Source organism: Ailuropoda melanoleuca, chromosome 15 (genome assembly GCF_002007445.2).
Source record: "Ailuropoda melanoleuca isolate Jingjing chromosome 15, ASM200744v2, whole genome shotgun sequence".
Taxonomy (NCBI): Eukaryota; Metazoa; Chordata; class Mammalia; order Carnivora; family Ursidae; genus Ailuropoda; species Ailuropoda melanoleuca.
The window spans coordinates 69,689,185-69,707,781 of NC_048232.1; the positions used below are offsets into that span (position 1 = coordinate 69,689,185).

At 41.7% G+C, this 18,597-nt stretch overlaps 1 protein-coding gene across 2 annotated transcripts in view; it reads left to right on the plus strand.

Moving 5' to 3' along the window:
• The window catches only part of SLC17A8 (solute carrier family 17 member 8), a 54,513-nt gene that overhangs the window by 22,519 nt on the left and 13,397 nt on the right, over positions 1-18,597 (plus strand). For both annotated transcript variants that reach the window (XM_002928487.4, XM_034644374.1), the window contains exons 4-11: positions 54-306; positions 7,320-7,438; positions 9,215-9,329; positions 10,653-10,740; positions 14,889-14,975; positions 15,344-15,483; positions 15,604-15,753; positions 16,726-16,858. In XM_002928487.4, coding sequence (XP_002928533.2) covers positions 54-306; positions 7,320-7,438; positions 9,215-9,329; positions 10,653-10,740; positions 14,889-14,975; positions 15,344-15,483; positions 15,604-15,753; positions 16,726-16,858 — 1,085 coding nt within the window. The remainder of the gene's footprint in view (positions 1-53; positions 307-7,319; positions 7,439-9,214; positions 9,330-10,652; positions 10,741-14,888; positions 14,976-15,343; positions 15,484-15,603; positions 15,754-16,725; positions 16,859-18,597) is intronic.

Sequence of the window (18,597 nt, forward strand, 5' to 3'; positions counted from 1 at the left end):
CTTTTTTCTCTAATCCTGGCCTTTCTTCTCTAACCATTTTTCTTCCACTATAGAAAAATTGATGGGACCAATGAGGAAGAAGACAGCACTGAGCTGAATGAAGAAGGAAGGCCAGTGCAGACCTCCAGGCAGAGGCCCCCACTCTGCAACTGTCACTGCTGTGGCCTCCCCAAGCGTTACATCATTGCCATGATGAGTGGGCTGGGATTCTGCATTTCCTTTGGGATCCGGTGCAATCTTGGAGTTGCCATCGTGGAAATGGTCAATAACAGCACTGTATATGTTGATGGAAAACCAGAAATTCAGGTCAGTGTTCTTGTTGGGTTGGGTGGGAGCTCTTTTGGCCACAGCTGTGCAAATACTTTTTTGTAGGAAAGAGAGCACCAAACCTCTTCCATTGATGTGACAAAAATGTAGAATGGCTACGATGTGCCAGGCACTGTGCAAGGTTAAGGGAATAGAATGATGAAAAGCACAGGCTGGGCCCTTGTCGTCATAGAGATGGGCAAGTAAGTGAGCATAATTCACGGTTGAAGGTGCTATATTGGAGGTGTTCAGATGCTTGGGGTCCTATAGGAGAATGCTGGACCAGACTTTGATATCGTGAAAGAATTCCCAGAGAAAGGGATGGCTGGTTCCGAAAGATAAGGAGGAATTGACAGACAAAGGGTGTTTTGGTGAGGTGGGAAGAAGAGTGTTTGAAGAAAAAGGAACATCTTGTATGAAAGACTGTAGGAGAGAAGGGGAGGGAGGGAAAGAGAAGAAGAGAGAGAGAGAGAAAGAGAAAGAGAAGGAGGGAGAGGGAGGGGAAGAGAAAGAAAATTACGTGTTTAGGAACTGAGATAGGAGTTCATCTTTTCTGAGCCATGGACCCCTTTGGCAACCTGCTGTAGACTTAGGAACCCTTTGTCAAAACAATGTTTTAAATTCTTAAAATAAAATTCATGGGATTATAAAGGAAACCAATTATATTGGAATATAGATATCAAAGTATTTAAAAATAAAATTAATGATATAGAAACATATGGGCTTCTTTATAAACACATCAGATGACAAAATTTAACAATGAGTCTAAAATTACTGTAACTTTGGGGCTCCTGGGTGCTCTGTCAGTTGTGTCTGCCTTCAGCTCAGGTCATGATTCCAGGGTCCTGGGATCGAGTCCCACATCTGACTCCTTGCTCAGTGGGAAGCCTGCTTCTCCCTCTGCCTGCTGCTCCCCTTGCTTGTGCTCTCTCGCTCTCTTCCTAACAAATAAATAAATAAATAAAATCTTCAAAAAAATAAAATAAAATAAAATTACTGTAAGTTTGAAGTATAAACCATAGTTTAAGATAGTGGTGAGAACTGTCATATGAACAGATTTATAATTTCCACGAGTGGTGGAACCACAGGTACTGATAATATTACCGTAGTTTGTTGCCTACATTCAAAATCAGAGGAAATGCTAAATTTCAGCTAGCGGTTAGTGAAAATAAAAATGATGGTTTTCCCCATCAAAGTTCACAGATCCACAGGATCCCATCCTTGGACTCCAGGCTGAGAACCCCTGTAAGAGAGTAGAGCATGAATGAACATCAAGAGGAGACACCAGGGTAAATAGGGGTTAGGCCAGGTAAAGCCTGGTAAACCATGTCGGGAGCCCTGGGTGGGCTTTGTGCAGAGTGGCCGTATGATCAAATCTGTTCCAGAATGATCGCTATCAAGCCAGTGGTCTCCCAGGGGATTGGGATTGAAGCAAGTGGAGGCAGGAGCCTCAGTTCAAAGGCTGTTGTGGTCCTAAGCAAGCATACTCTGATGGTGACTTGAAAGCATTGAGGAGGGCACGTGGTAAGATGAGCACTGGGTGTTATACGCAACTAATGAATCATTGAACATTACATCAAAAACTAATGTTGTACTATATGCTGGCTAATTGAATTTAAATAAAAGAAAAAGCATTGTTTTTATGAATCACTGGGAAGATAAAATCTGGCTTGTTTCTTACATGGTAGGCCTAGAGAAGTACGGAGGCTATGGGGAAAAAACTGAAAACGTACGCCCAGTGGACGCCCCGTGGATACAGTTTCATTGCATCGAACACACGCACAGGAATGACTCGTGTGGAGGAACATGTGGATTGCACAGTGTCTCTAGTGGTCCTCCGGTCCCTGCCCATGTGTGGAGACACATTCACATCAGAGTTTCTCAAGCTGGTGTTTGGCCCATCACTGTTCTGTAGGCTGTGCTAGGAAGGTGTTGTAGGAAATGGGAGCTTTTATTGTGCTGTGTCCTGTGAGAATCTCCAAGAAGGGGCTGTGGTATGCATTATTTCCCAGACTTTATTGTAGAACACTTTCTTTCATGCCACATCTATTAGCGTTAACCTGGAACAGTTCCTGCCCAGCACTGGTTTGGGAAAATTTGATTTTGATCCATTAAAAAGGAGTCTTTAGTTGGCCCCTGCAGGCTTTTTTTTTTTTTTTTTTTCCCCTTTAGCAAAGAGATTATTCTGACAGATGAAAAGAGCACAATGGAGAGTCTTCTAGCCTCTTTTTGATGCCGCAGCTGAATTTGTTCTAAAGGGATATGCTAGTTGTTTATTTTTTGGTGGGGAAGGAGGGCAGGAGAGGTGTGATGGGACAAGCCATGCATTTTTTAAATAAAGAATGATGTATATTAGTGAGGTTTCAGATGTGTATCACATGCATTCTCCCAGCCTTTTGTGAGTGGGGCCAGCTAATTAAAACTTGTCTGCCAAGGCCCAGATCAAAATGAGATGCTGGTTTGCATTTGTTTGTTGCCTGGAAAGATAGGCCTAAGTCAACAGAGTCTGCTTGGAGGCATATGGAAAAGACATTTTGATAAACCTAAGGAACAGTGCTCGTGTGTGCTCTCCAGTTTCTGTGGTTTCCCTTTGGAGTCTTAGAGAAACTGATTGAGATTCAAAATATGCTTTGCATCATTTCTTCTGGTCTCAAAAATAGGAGTTTGGGAGCATTTCAGAAGCTCCAGGACAACTCCAATTTACAGCAGGCCACTTCTCTCTTACTCAAATAGAACAAAGCTTACCTATCAGCTGATCGTGTTCAACCTGATGACAAAGATTTCACTAATTGTGTATTAAGTCTCTGAATGACTGGTATTTTTGTTTATTTGGCTTTTCATTTTACGGGGGGAATCTAGATAGTTTTCACTGAGATATTTTGAAATCCTCCTTTTCCAAAGAGGGAGAGAAGTAAGCAGTATGAATATGTAGGCCTTAAATATATTTGGCATATACTCTACTAGCGGTATACAGAGTAGTTTTAGCTGATGTCTGAATACTCATTTTTAGTTTAATAATTATAAATTTTAAAACTCGTGAATCATTTAGAACATCATCTGGCATATGGCAAGCAATAAATGACTGATGTTTAAGAACCTTTGCGATGATCTCCTTTTACCTTCAGGAAAAGTCCAAACTCCTTCCCATGAATCACGAGTCTTGTCCAGTTAAGAGGATGGGCTTTTGAATTGGCCAGACCTGGTTTCACACTTGACTCCTTTTGTTTATTGGCTCTGGGACCTTGAACAAGTTGTCCTTACATCCTGGTCAGGGATTGCTGGTTGCAAGGAAGAGAAATGCAGTGAACCCAGGTCAAGTTAAAAAGGGAATTATGGTGGGGCTACAGGGGATCTCATGAGAGTGAAGGACAGAACGCAGGTCTGATGTGTATATTTGTGCAGTCTGTGCCCTGGGCAGTGGGAGCCCAGCCTGCGGTGGGACTGAAATCCTGGCTGTACTCCATGAGGGGTGGAAAAGGAGTCTTTACCTAATTCTTTCCAAGGCATAAACAGAGGCTCTGCCAGGAAGGGCAGAGTGGAGCTGGCCCTCCTGGGGAGTAGGAAATCCTTAGCTAAGGTCTCCAGCTTCCTTGCTTCCCACGGTCCCTCATCTGCTTCTCTCTGAGTATGCTCCACTGTCCCAGGTCTCTCCACGGACTGTTTTCTTTCCTTCTCATTGCCCTCCAAAGCTGAAGTGTCTTGCTCGGGAGCTGACTAAAAGGGGACTTGTTTCAGTTCAAGTGTTCAGTCCTGTCTAAGTACAATATCTGGGTTCAGGTTGGAGAGAGAGAAAGACAGAGAGAGACAGAGACAGAGAAAGCCTGATTGGCCAGATGTCTAGTCAGCAGGGGAGAGACCTAGGGTGAGGGTGGGGAATTTTTTCTGAAGGAAACGCGACCAGGGAAGCAGGAACCAGCATTTCTAGCAATTCTTTGCTGACCCTCGTTGCCCTTATTGTAAAATGGGAATAAAAGGCCTGCTTTGCAGATCAAAGGAGATAATTTGGTGCTAATATATTAAGTATCTATATTAGTTTCCTAAGGGTGTGTTAACTAATTCCCTCAAATATGATGGCTTAAAAAAACTGAAATTTATTCTCGCACAGTTGTGGAGACCAGAAACTTGAGATAGTTTCAGTAGGGCCACCCTGAAGGCTCTACAGAAGAATCCTTCCTTGCCTTTTCCAGCTTTGGTGGCTCCCAGTGTTCCTTGGCTTGTGGCAGCATAACCCCAATCTCTATCTCTGTCTTCACATGAGCTTCTCCTCTCTGTGTGCCTTCTCCTCTTCTGTCCCAAATCTCTCTCTGCTTTTCTCTTACAAGAACACTTGTCATTGGATTTAGGGCCCAGCCAGATAATGCAGGATAACTCATCTCAAGATCCTTGATTTTATCACATCGACAAAACCCTTTTCCCAAATAAAGCAGCATTCAGAGACTCCAAAGACTGTGTGTATAAATCTTTTGGGGGCCATTCTTCACCCAACACAGTACCTGACCCAGTGGTTGGCCTATAGTAATGGCATCTGCATGGGGCCATTATGATTGTAATGACCCTCAAGTGATGATGAAGGTCAGTTCTCAGCAGGCCCAAGTGCTCTTTGTCCTGTATCATCTCTTTCAGAGAATACCTGGAAGCACCATCCCCTCAGAGAAAAAAGTATGAGCAAGGTACATTGTGATCGGTAATTAACCTTGGGATGAAGTGGATCCCTCTGCCTTGGATCTTTGGTTCCTTGGGTCATTCTGTGACTCAAGGCGAAGGTGTCTAGTTTCTCTTTCTTAGTAAGAAAGTCAAATTTCTATAAGCAGTGCAAAGAATGTAGTTTTTTGGGTCAAGCTGATATGAGATCTTGATCTTGGCTCTCCTTGTAACTAGATGTATGACCTTGGGCAAGTAAATTAATCTCTCTAAGCCTTATTTTCCTCATCTACAAAAGAAGAATCAATAATTACCTCTAGGTGTTATACGAATTAAGGGAGGAAATATATGGACAGTGCCTTAACAAAATTATGTCCCTCTTTTGCTCCAAGCTTCCAACAGTTTCTGCCTCTCTGAGTAAAAGCCAAGGTCCCTGGTGACATTTGAACCTCTCTTACTTTAACTCCTATTCTCGTGTCCTTCACTCATTACTTTCCAGCTATCCTGACATCTTGCTGTTCCTCCAACCTCAGGGCCTTTACACTTGCTATTTCTCTGCTTGAAAGTTCTCTCAGATAATGAACAGCAAGATTTGTTTCCTTCTTTTCTTTAGGTCTTTACTCAAAAATCACCTCCTCAATGAAGACTTCCTTCTCTAAAATTGCATTCTACCTCACTCCTATCCAGCACTTCCTGACCCCTTCCCTGCTTTATTTTTTCTCCTTATCCCTGATCACTATCTAACACAGTCTGTACGTGTTGACTATCTGCTGTCCCTTTGTGAAGGCAGCATCTTTGTGAAGGCAGCAATTACTGTTGTTCCCCAGTGCCTAGAACAATATATGGCACATAGTAGCACAAAATAAAAATTTGGTGAGCCGATTTGAATGAATGATTGTTAGTTTCATTTTACTCTTTTTTTTTTTTTTTGAGTTATCTCTACCTAACCTGGGCCTTGAACTCATGACCCTGAAATCAAGAATCGCATGTTCTACCAATTGAGCCAGCCAGGCACCCCAGTTTCATTTTACTCTTAAACTTCAGTTTCCTAATTGGTAAAATGGGAAATGTGGTATAGAGGACAGGCCAATGTTACATGGACTGTGATCTCCTAGAACACAAAGGTAATTCTTGTTTGAGTAAGCATTTGCATTGTCTAGCACCTGACCTGGCACACAGGAAGCACTAGGTGAATGTTGAATAAATGAGCAAATAAATATGTAACAACTTCTGATGGCAAAATAAACTGACAAAAGTTGATAAGGCACAATATGTTGATAATTAAGAACCCTTCCTACATAACAGGAACAACCTTCCATTTTGATATAATTTTTGTTTTTTTTTTAAGAGATTTTATTTTTAATGGACTATGGTAATATGGACTTATTTTTAACGGACTATGTTAATATAGTCCAGTACCATATGGGTTTTGCCATGTGAGTAGTAGGGGCTTGTCTCTAGATTCCAAGATGTCTTTAATGCCCTTGAAATTCTATAGTAGATGTTTGAGCAATTAGAAGTATCCAAGGCAGAATGAGCTGCCTCAGGGTTGAGTTCTCTGCTGATAGAGGAATTCAAGCAGAATCGCTATACCCAACGTGGGGCTTGAGCTTATAACCCTGAGATCAAGAGTTGCGTGTACTAGGGACTGAGCCAGCCAGGTGGCCCAGTCCTTTACAAAGCCATTCATGTGTTCATTCATTTGGCAAATATATACTTGCACCTTCTATGTTTCAGAAATTTATTTTAGGTACTCAGGCTATAAAGTCAAAGGGACATGGCTGCCACCTTAGGGTTGCTTTCCACCAGTGTGGGAAACGGACATGTGAATGGCTAGTTTGAGAACAGCACCAGGCAGGGGCCATGACTGTTAAGGACAGAGGCCTGTGGGACAAGTACAGGAAAAAGTGACCACTTCAAAAGGGAGTTGGAGAGCTTCCTCAGAGGAAGGAACATTTGCAAGGAGTCTGAACAGAATGAATTGCTTTGCTAAGAGAGGGAGGAAAGGGGGTCTAGGTTTGGACAATCACATTTTCAATGGCTTAAGAGTTGTATCATTATTAAATACATATCTTTATGTTTAATACATGCATACATATGTATGTATTATATAATACATAGTGCATACATATGTATGTATTTAAGTTTGTACATAATCTCTCCTTGCTCTCACTAGAAGGCAAGCTCAACGACAGCAGGGACTTTGTTGTTTTTGTTGCTATATCCCAAGCATACAAGAAGCCCTCCATAAATATTTGTTGAGTAAAGGAAGGAACGAAGGACCTTGTGGGGTTGTTATGTAGGGTCATCAGTGAAAAATGGTGGTCAAGTGTTTTCTTACAAACACAACTATATCTGATTTTTCATTTCAGACAGCACAGTTTAACTGGGATCCAGAGACAGTGGGCCTCATCCATGGATCTTTTTTCTGGGGTTATATTGTGACACAAATTCCAGGTGGTTTCATTTCAAATAAGTTTGCTGCTAACAGGTAAGGAGAACTGAAATAACATGAATGTGGTACAGATCATAACACGATTTCATATTTTTATAAAATCTTCATAGTTCGCTCTCAATTTAGAGATGCAGAATGAAAGACCAGAGTCGTTCCAATAGATGTGATTCCCAGATATTGATATGATTCTGTTCTTAAAAGTCTCTTTTTATTTACTTTTTTGCCTAACTTAATTTCTCTTGCAATTCTTTTAGTGATTATGTGGTAAAAAAGAGCAATTGAGTCTGAATCAGAAGAAATAGTTCCTGGACCCTAAATAACTTACTTGGTGACCTCTACTGAGTCACTTTTTTTTTCCTTCTCTGGGTCTGTTTCTTCATCTGTGAAATAAAGTGTGGTTTAGATTATGTTTGAGTTTCCTTTGACAAGTGACATTCTATGTGCATATTAATACAGTCCAGTATCATACAGATTTTGTCATGTGAGTAGTAGGGGTTTGCCTCTAGATTGTAAGATGTCTTTAATGCCCTTGAAATTCTACAGTAGGTGTTTGAGCAATTAGAAGTATCCAAGACAATGAGCTGCCTCAAGGAGCAGTGGAGTTCTCTGTCACTAGAGGCATTCAAGCAGAAGAAGGTGGCCACTTGGAAGATACGTAGGATGTATATGTGGCAGAAAAGGAGTGTACCAAATGTCTTTGGTTTCCTTCCAGTTGTATGTCCCGTGTCACTGTATACGTATGGATTTCATGAACCATACATTTTATAGAGCAGTGTTTCTCGAACTCCAAAACACAACTCATCAGATGGTAATGGAATCAACATAGTGACTTACCAATGAGAATTTTATTAAAAAAAGAGAGGATAATCAAATAGAATAAAATAAAATAGAAAATATCTTAATTCATTGCACACTTTAGTATTGGTTTTTGAAACTTGGTTACATTTGAGTGTGTGATTATGTATTGAGTTGCAATATAAAATATATTTTGTTTTGATGGGTTAAGTTTGAAAGTCAATACCATAAGATCCAAATATATACAAGCATGACTTTACTTACTTACGTTCTTGTCTAATTTGTATCCTTCATTTATTATCACTTACCTATTGTATTTTTTTCAAAAGTGATAAAATACTGGCTCACCTGGTCTCTGGGTGTACTGCTTACACTTCTGCCATAAAAGAAAATCACACATAATGTTTCCCATCATGTTGAAAGGGCTGAAGCATCATTAAAGTGTGAGAGAAGAAGAAAATGCTGCCTGCTCTCTTTTCCCAGAACACTCTGGTCCAGGCAGAGAGGAGAAGGCATGGGGCACTGGGGAGCGAGCTGGGGGCTCGGACAGGTACACAGTTGGTTTTATGCTTGGCTAGTCCCAGGACACAGCCTCCTTTCAGATAGTATGGCCTTCTGGTAAAGTGACAGCAGAATTGTGAAGCGGGAGACATAATCCAAATGCGCTGATGTCATGTGGTAATCGAATGAGTCAGTTGGGTAGAACCAAGCAGAATGGTGCATCTCCAGCAAGCTCACCTCACGTTGGTCAGTCTCTAGCTTTGGGACCTCATTCAGGAAGGACATTCCTGTATTGCCAACAACCTGCTTGTAATTGGTCCAGGGACGGGCTGAGGATTCAAAACCGGCCAACAGTCTAGCTTGGGATACACCAGACCCTAACACAACATCTATTTCTCTTTTTATTAATTTCCATGGTGGTTTGTCCATGAAAGTTGAGGTTCATTCCTGATGTTTAACTGAAGTGCCACATCCACAGGTGGGCCCGCCCCCTAACACAGTGTTTTGGTCCCTCAGGGTCTTTGGAGCTGCCATCTTCTTAACATCAGCCTTGAACATGTTCATCCCTTCTGCGGCCAGAGTGCATTATGGCTGTGTCATGTGCGTCAGAATCTTGCAAGGTCTGGTGGAGGTAGGAGATTCTTTCCTTAATGTTTTTTGCTACTGCTAGATACAGTGTGGTCCTTTAGATAATCCAGCTTCTGAAGAAAACCTGCTTTACACTTAGTTTTCTGATCTTCCACTTTGTCCTGCTATTTCCCACTCTCTGGTTTTACCTACAATTATGAATACTTTAATTAGAATGCCTGTGTGATTACAAGCGTATACACAATAAAGTACCATTTCATAGAGTGCAGAATTTCACATGAGCCAAGAATGTTCTTAGAGATAATCTAATCCAAACCCCGTCATTTAATAAACAATGAAACTGAAGCCCGAATCCTATAGTTCACATAGCAGTGGCCCTTTCTACTAAAGCAATTTAAATGGATTTATTAATAAATCTGTAAATGTCCAGGGTGTAGTGTTACACAGAGATTTAACTCAGAGAATTGTCAAATCACTACATTGTACACCTGAAACTAATATAACACTCTATATTAACTATACTAGAATTAAAAAAAAAAACTTAAGAAGAAAATAAAAATGTGAGTCTAGGAAAAAAATGTAAAAACCAGTCCTTCCTCAAGAGCAGTACAAAAACAGATAGTGAGCTAAATCAGGCCATAATTTCCCAAGCCCCGATGTAGGGCAGTGTTTCCCAAGCTCAGTCATTCACCTCTAACCTCCAGCACTTCTGTCATGTCCATGTACAATTTGTACTGTAATTTACCTACAGTTTTTCCCTAGATCAATTCATTAAACACACACACACACACACACACACACACACACACACGAATCTCATTGTAAGCAACAATATCTTTGAAATCATGGGATTCATGTGTCAGTTACATTGTTTTCTAAGGCCTATTAGAGTATATATGCACCAATTATGATAAAAAAAATGTCATTTGTTGTAGCAACTCAAATCCAACTCTCATTCCTCTAGAGGGACATATACTGGACTTTGGAAAATACTGGTGGGTGGAAAAAAATGCTATTAACAGCCATAAAGACTAGAATGTAGTCACTTAATGGCTTTTAGCCTCAGGTTCTGTATCTGGAAATGAGGGGAAGGGTCAGCTGATTGCAGAAATCCCTTTCTATACCAATATTCTATAATAATATGAAATATAAAGACCCCTTCCCCATTCCTCACCATCCTTACACTGGAACTGATATTCAAATTGCAGCATCTGTACTGTGAGTTTAAATAGCTGACACAGGCTACTTCGTATTTATGAGTTGGGTTTTTATCTTGTAGCCTCTCTTAAAGAAGCAGGATCCATGTTTTAAACACAAACAGAAACTGGAGTCAAATCAAATAATCTATTTTCAACTGTTTTGCCAGGGTGTGACCTACCCAGCCTGCCATGGAATGTGGAGTAAGTGGGCACCACCTTTGGAGAGAAGCCGACTGGCCACAACCTCTTTTTGTGGTAAGTTATTAGAATCATAAGTTTTACTTAAAAATGCTTTGTCTTTAAGTGAAGACCCTACTATGTAGGATTTATTCTTTTCATGTAACAGAAGTCCAAAGGTGAGTGATTGCTGATGTTGGTTTTACTGCTCAGTGATCCATCAGGGCCTGAGCATGTTCTGACTTTCTGTTCCACTGTCCTAGAAGTGATAGCTCTTTACTCTCACGCTTGTTCCTCAGGTTCACAAGATGGCTGTTACAGCTCCAGGCATCAAGCCCACATTCCAGGCAGGAAGAAGTGGAAATGGTTGTCCTAACCACATCTGTTCCTTTTATCAGCAAAGCAAAAGCTTTCCAGAAACTCCTTAGCAGGCTTCCACATATTTCCTTGGCCCTAATTGTGTCAGATGCTTTACCAACTGCAGAAGCAGCTAGGAAACCAAGCGCTAACTTTCACAGCACCGTTAGTAGAGAAAGGTCAGAAAGCAAGGGTTGGAAGTGGTGGTTGAATTAGCCAACAAATGACATTTGCCGAGGTCAAAAGCAGAAGAGAGAGAATCACGAAGCCTTTTGCTTCTCTTCTTTTTATAGACAGAGAAACTGAAACTAAAGTTTAAAGTTGAGTTTTATTGAATGGAAATCACGGTCCAAGGTCACAATAGGCATGGAACAGAAGGTAGACCACCTGATTCTTTTTTTTTTTTTCCTTTATTTATTAGAGAGAGAGAGCAGGGGCAGAAGGAGAAGGAGACTCCCCGCTGAGCAGGGAGTCCCATGAGGGCCTTGATCCCAGGACGCTGGGATCATGACCTGAGCTGAAGACAGATGCTTAACTGACTGAGCCACCCAGGTGGCCCTAGACCACCTGATTCTTAATTCAGAACTTTCCTCACTACACACTACTATGTACATATTGTCATATAGATTTTTGATTAATTTTTGCCATTATATTCCAGATGAAAATGGAGGCCATCCATCTTACCTGAAAGTATATTAATGGTCCTTAAGTAGTGAAGTGACTTTAATTCCTAGGTCACCAAAATTCACCTTGTTAAAATTGTCTTACTCTGTGGGACTGGGCTTCTATGTATCTCCAGAATAATCAGTGTTTGAAGGGTGTACCTAGATACCAAACAATAATTTAACAAGGACAGTGCATGCTGACCCCATCAACACAGTTGTAAAATATATTTTCCAATAGTTTTTTTATGGGGGAAGGGGCCCAAGAAGATAAAAGTGCCTTAAGGCCATGAAAGTCACAATGGGGACTGGGCAAAATTAGGATCAGAATTTAGCTCTGCCTGGTATTTTAAGCTAGTATGTCTTTCCTAGGAAAAACCAACATGTATTTCTTAGCGAAAGGGAGAGATAAAGCTTCCTCTTAATTTCTGTGAATATTTTAGTTTCTTTCTCCCTTGCTCTTTCTCTTTACCTCCTTGCATAATAATGATAATAATTATTATAATAATATAGAATCCCTGGGACTTTGGTGTGACGTATTCACTGATGTGCCTATTTTACGCCTAGCTTGGAACTGCCTGCTCAGTTGAGATGTCTTTGAATCTTTAGCCCCTCTTGTCCTTAGAAACCATTCTGTCCTCTCGTTTGTAGTTCAAGATCATCTCCACCTCCACTACTGGCCTTGCGCCAACTCTAGAAGAATATAAGATTCCAACCTTACGAACTGTCAGATCCATGATCTTATTTTCTTTGGATGGTTTATTTATAAGGCTTTGCATTTTGATTTGCCAGCAAAGCGAGAATGACTAGCTGCCGTGCCCATTCTTAGTGTCTTTATAACCCTTCAAGGGCTGGTTTAAAAAATGGCTGACTCTCAAGGAACGTTACCTGATCAGAGTCATAGGCTTTATTACTTTTCCCAGCTAAGGTGTGGCCTTGATTTGAAAGAACAGCCAAGGAAAAATGTCATTAGAAGGAAACCCATATTTGGGGTTAATCTGTTCTTTTTTTTTTTTTTTTAAAGATTTTATTTATTTATTCGACAGAGATAGAGACAGCCAGCGAGAGAGGAACACAAGCTGGGGGAGTGGGAGAGGAAGAAGCAGGCTCATAGCGGAAGAGCCTGATGTGGGGCTCGATCCCATAATGCCAGGATCACGCCCTGAGCCGAAGGCAGACGCTTAACCGCTGTGCCACCCAGGCGCCCCTGGGGTTAATCTGTTCTTACACAAAAAAATGTTGGAGTTGGCAGGGACATTAGGAAATATCCGATCAAGTAAGTTTTCCCAGCTAGTGAGGACAGACCTGGGGATGCGTCCACTCCTAATGGATACTCCCCCTCCTCACGCCATTCAACAAGCATTGGAGGGCTCCTCTGTCCTCCACTGTCTGCCCACGGAGGGAGGGATCAAGGTGCAGAGAGCTCCCCCAGGGCAGTCTGGGTGGCACGCCCCACTGATGTATGTTCAGGGGCTGTGGGTGTGACAGGAGATTACACTCAGCCGTGCCTGGAAGGATGAGGGAGAGTTTGTCTACTAGACAGGGAAGGACAGTTTCAAGTATAAAATTTCCTCAGTGAGAGAATGTTTCCTACTATGAAGAATTAACGGGCCGTTTTGGAATGGAGGAGGCAGAACCAAATTATTAAATAGTTATGGATAAAGGCTCTGAATTTCCTACAGACTTGGTTCCTGTCAGTGTGACCTCATGCAATTTATCTCCCCTCCCCCAGCCTTGATTTCTCCTATAAATGAGGATGATATTGGTACCACCACGAAGAGGTTGAAAAAAGGGTTAACTAAAATCATGGCTCTGGAATCCTCAACATAGTAGTGAGCACACAAAAAGCACCCAGTGCATCTTAGGTGGGGGAGTTATCCCTGGACCCTCCCTGCCCCGGGCATTCCCCTACCTCTCACTTCTAGGAAATTTGGCCCAGAGAAGACCACCTTCTCCACACCCACAGCAGAGTCAGGCCTGTAGCTCTTTCTAAACAATATGCCTTGGAATGCTTGTCTTACTGGTTTGAGGAAGTCTGAGGCTGAAAGAAAAATGCATTGTCATTCTGTACATTACAGTCATGTGATTGTTGGGGTTTGTATGGCACTAATTACAGCTTACAAAACATCTTCACAGACATATTTGATTCTCAAAACATCTCTGTGAGATAGAGATGTCATCCCCATCTTCTATCTGAGGATAATGATTCTGAGTGACTGAGAGGCTCTTTCAGGTGTCATGAGGTTCAGATTTGAGATTCCAGGATGGGCCTTTCATGGCGAGTCAGGCCCAGCTTGGAAAGATGGGATTTCATCTCTTTCTCTGGAAGATCCCCAAACTCCCATTTCCTGAAGGTCTCCTTAGCACTGGAGTCTGCAATACAGAATTTCCTGCTGCTACTCACTTTTTCTGACCAAGAATTTTTTTCATTCCCAGCCCAGAGAGAATTTCAGGTAGTAATTTTTTTTGATAGAGTTAATACAGATTGGGAGTTTTTAGGGCTCGTGTTTCTATAGCAGATTATCACAGAGTTGTAGGGGATGGTGGAGACCAGGCCACTGCCTCTAGCCTTCGTGATCTTGTCTAGACAAGTTAAATATCCACATGTAAGTAAGTATTTACAAGGCTAAGTGTTTTTACAAAGAAATACACTTAAAAATGGGCCCATTCTGGAGGTAGGTGGAGAGAGCAGCCTTCCCATTCATTCTGCCACCCTAGAATAGAATTGTTTCCTGATTTTTTAAGGGAAATCAAGATTCTGAAAAGTATGATTTCTTAATAGTTTGAAGTCCCTCATTTAAAGACTGAGGTGATAATTCTTCTGAACTGTGAGCTCTGAAAGGCAGATCATTTATTCCGTTGTTTGCTATCTTCAGCCCCTAACATTGTACCTGGTTGAATTTTTCCCATTTCTCTTAGATTTTTCCTCATCTTTTTGTCCTATTCTTTCATGTGATTTGAAATTGCTGTGCCTGAGTAATCTTTGTCCCATCCCTCCATGGTACCTGGATAAAGTTAAAGGGCATCCAGTGACCTTTCTCTCCTGGAAGCCCTATTTTAAGACATGCTGGGAGTTCGTCCCTCTGCACGGAGGCATTTGGCTCTCCTTCAGTTTGATTCATCTTCATCTTTACAACAGGAACTCTAGATGGGTTGGAGGGGCCTGTGTGGCCGTTGTCAAGTTTCCTCTGTGTTTTCTTTTTCTAGGTTCCTATGCAGGGGCGGTGATTGCCATGCCTCTGGCTGGGGTGTTGGTACAGTACATTGGATGGGCCTCTGTCTTTTATATTTATGGTGAGTAATCTGACTTGATGAGTTCCCATGGATGACTCATAGAGATGGTATTTTACTGTATAATGAGGTTGGCTAAGAATTTACTATATGAAAATAGAGATTATTAAAACAAGCTTATCATGTAAATGGAATAGTTGTCTACTTAGGATTTTTAAATGCTTCTATTAAAGTTGAGTTTCTTAATGAGAACAATATTATCTTTCTTTAAATACCAGTTAACAACGACAACAACAACAATAATAGGAAAAGCAACAAAATACTTTCTCCTAGATGAACATTGTGCCATCTGGGAATATTTTGAGAATTGGAATATTGAGAGACGGAAAACAAGGAAACCATATGATTAAGCCTTTTGTTTTTTACTGCAGGCATGTTTGGGATTATTTGGTACACATTTTGGCTATTGCAGGCCTATGAGTGCCCAGCTGCTCACCCAACAATATCCAGTGAGGAGAGGACCTACATAGAGACAAGTATAGGAGAAGGAGCCAACGTGGTTAGCCTCAGTGTAAGTATAGATGGAAAGACTTGTCTCTTTTCTATTTCTCTTAGTGACTGTGTTGTCCTCTTAAGAAAAATAATATGTCAATATAGTCACTAAAAATCTCATGGTATTTTTACTCTCTAGAAATTTAACACACCGTGGAAAAGGTTTTTCACATCATTGCCGGTTTATGCAATCATTGTGGCAAATTTTTGCAGAAGCTGGACTTTTTATTTGCTGTTAATAAGTCAGCCTGCTTACTTCGAAGAGGTCTTTGGATTTGCAATAAGTAAGGTAAACACAGAGATGCTTCAATGTTCTTGAACTTTAAATCTCGCTTCTACTGAGAAAATCTTTGCATGATGAAATAATTAAATTGCTGGTCAGAATTCATAACAGTTCTGTGACACCTAATACCCTAGAGGTCAGACAAGCTCTACATTTTGGGCATGGTATACATAGCTATTCAATTTCTTCTTCATAAGGATCAGAGTTGTATTAACCTGCTTTTAAAGATTTTTGTTCTATTCGATCTCAAAGTGGTTTTGAAGCTAAACTCAAGGACTGCATATTAGGTGAGGATAAAAAGATTTGAAGGTAAGAGGTTTTTGTGGGTTTTTCCCCCCTTTAATTACCCAGTGAGTAGCAGTAAGAGCCTTAAAGCTCATTTTGCAGACTACTCCTCTTGCTGTCATTGTAGTTTTAGCAATAACAGCCATTGCCTTGTACAGTTGACAAAGAACCTCTTTCAGTGTCCCCAGCCATTGTCCTTAGGTTGTCCATGTTTTAGGAGGAAAAGACCTAGATGGTGAAACATAAACCGTCATCATGAAAGACGTAACCTCCTTTCTACAAGGGAAAGAACAGCGGCCTCGTAGAGGTCGATTGTCTGCATAGCTCCAGGTACGGTCTGAAGTGACCTTGGAGGAGCTAGCATAGTCAAGGCACAGTGGTTCCCATCAGCGAAGGTGCTCACTCTGCGCCAAGTGTTTGACTAGCAGGTGCCGGGCGCTACGGCAGGAGCTGGGGCCTCTGTGTTGAATATGAGCCATGTCTGTCCTCAAGGAGCTTCCAGTCTGGTGGGAGAGACAGGGCTATACTTAAAATCATCCATGCATTCATAATTTATTACAAAATTCAGGCCCATCTGGGTCCCAGGTAGTTAGATGATTAAACTTGGTGGTGGGGGAGGAGGGAGGCAAGGAATTAGGGAAGTGCATCTCTCCAAAGCAGTGAAAAATAGCTCATTGTTTCTTTTCATTCCAGGTGGGTCTCCTGTCAGCAGTCCCACACATGGTTATGACCATCATTGTGCCTATTGGAGGACAATTGGCTGATTATTTAAGAAGCAGAAAAATTTTGACCACAACAGCTGTCAGAAAAATCATGAACTGTGGAGGTACTGTGGATTTCACAGGTGGCTTACGGAGCCTTTACAGAATGAGATGAAACTGAGCTGCAGAACATAGTTTGGAGGTCATGTCTACCCACGAGAAAGGATCTTGGGGCACCTTGGCAGCTCAGTCGGGTGGGAGGCCAACTCTTGATTTCGGCTCCGGTCATGATCTCAGGGTTGTGGCGTCGAGCCCTGTGTCAGGCTCCATGTCAGTAGGGAGTCTGCTCCTCTCCCTCTCTCTCTCCCTCTGTCCCTCCTCCCTGCTTGCACTCTCTCAAATAAATGAATAAATCTTAAAAAAAAAAAAAAAAGAAAGGATCTTAAAGGCCCCTAAGTTCCTCCTCCAGCAGATCCTCGAGTGTCCATCATAGTCCTGCCAACTGGTCTTCCAGCCCATACTGGTGCAGCCTGAGATAGGACAACTTAGTTGGTAATCAGTACACACCCCCAACTGCAGAAATGCTTCTCTCATCTACTCTTAAGCCAAAACTGATTTCCTGTGACATGTCTTTATCGTTTATCCTTTCCATACATTCTCCCATACACATAATCCTTTGCTTCTGTAGTGTATTCCCTTATCCTTTTCCCTTTCTACACATACAGGTTTTGGTAAGAAACACAAGAAAAATATTTCCTCAATAGTCTTCTTTCCTCTCAGCCTATGCTTGTATATGGAGTGCACGCACATACACACACACACACATGCACGCGCACACCATCCTCTTTTCTGCTTTTATTTAGTACCTGCTTTATGTTTTGATTTTGCAAAGACAAGGAAGCTGGGTGATTTTCCAAAAGAGGTAGGTAAAAGTAATCGTGAACCCTTGCCATATTTATGACTGCTCACCTTTTTAAACCTTCCACTTTTTCCTTGTCTCTTTTTGTTTCTGTGTTTTAAATTAGCATTTATTGGATGCTTTCTGTGTGAGACACTAGGCGACATCTTTTAGACACATTATCTTATTTAATCCTTATAACCACACTGTGGTTTATAGTGAGGAAACGGGGGTAAAATCAAGTGACTTCCTCAAGGGGCAGATGCTGTGCAAGATCCCAGGTCTGTCCGAGCTCATTGCCATTGTCCCAGTCACTGTTGCTACTCCTCCATGAGGCAGGCAGGGGGCAGAGAACAGCGCCATCTATGGGTAAAAAGTCACAACAGCTATTCCATTGGAAAGGGGGGAACGGGTGGACTGTCACTCTAGATGAGATGGGTCAAGGCTACTCAGAAGTGAAGATTATATGGTGGTTGCACAAGAGCAGACATAATCTGATCCCACAGTATTTCACGTATAAGTCTGACCAGGGAGTTTGGGAATAATCTGTTGGCCTCAGGTGTCCCAGCAGTTTGACTGCTGGCCCCGGCAGAGATATTTGACCCTGACATTGAAGTGAACGTTTTTACAGGAGACTGAAGGTTGGCAGGTGTGGACCTGCTCTCTGGCGGGTGAGAGGTGAAGCCGTGGGGCACTGCGTTTATGGTAGCTGAGGTAGACAGATTGATGGCCCCCCTCAAATGTTCAAATTTAAATTCCCAGAATGTATGCTTATGTTTCCTTACATGGCAAAAAGAACTTTACAGCTGTATTTAAATTAAGGTTCTTGAGATGGGGAGATTATCTTGGATTATCTGGGTGAACCCAATGTAATCACAAGGCAGGAGGTTCAGAGTCAGGGAAGGATATGTGATGGTTGAGGCAAATGTCAGAGTGATACAGCCACAAGCCAAGGAATGCAGACAG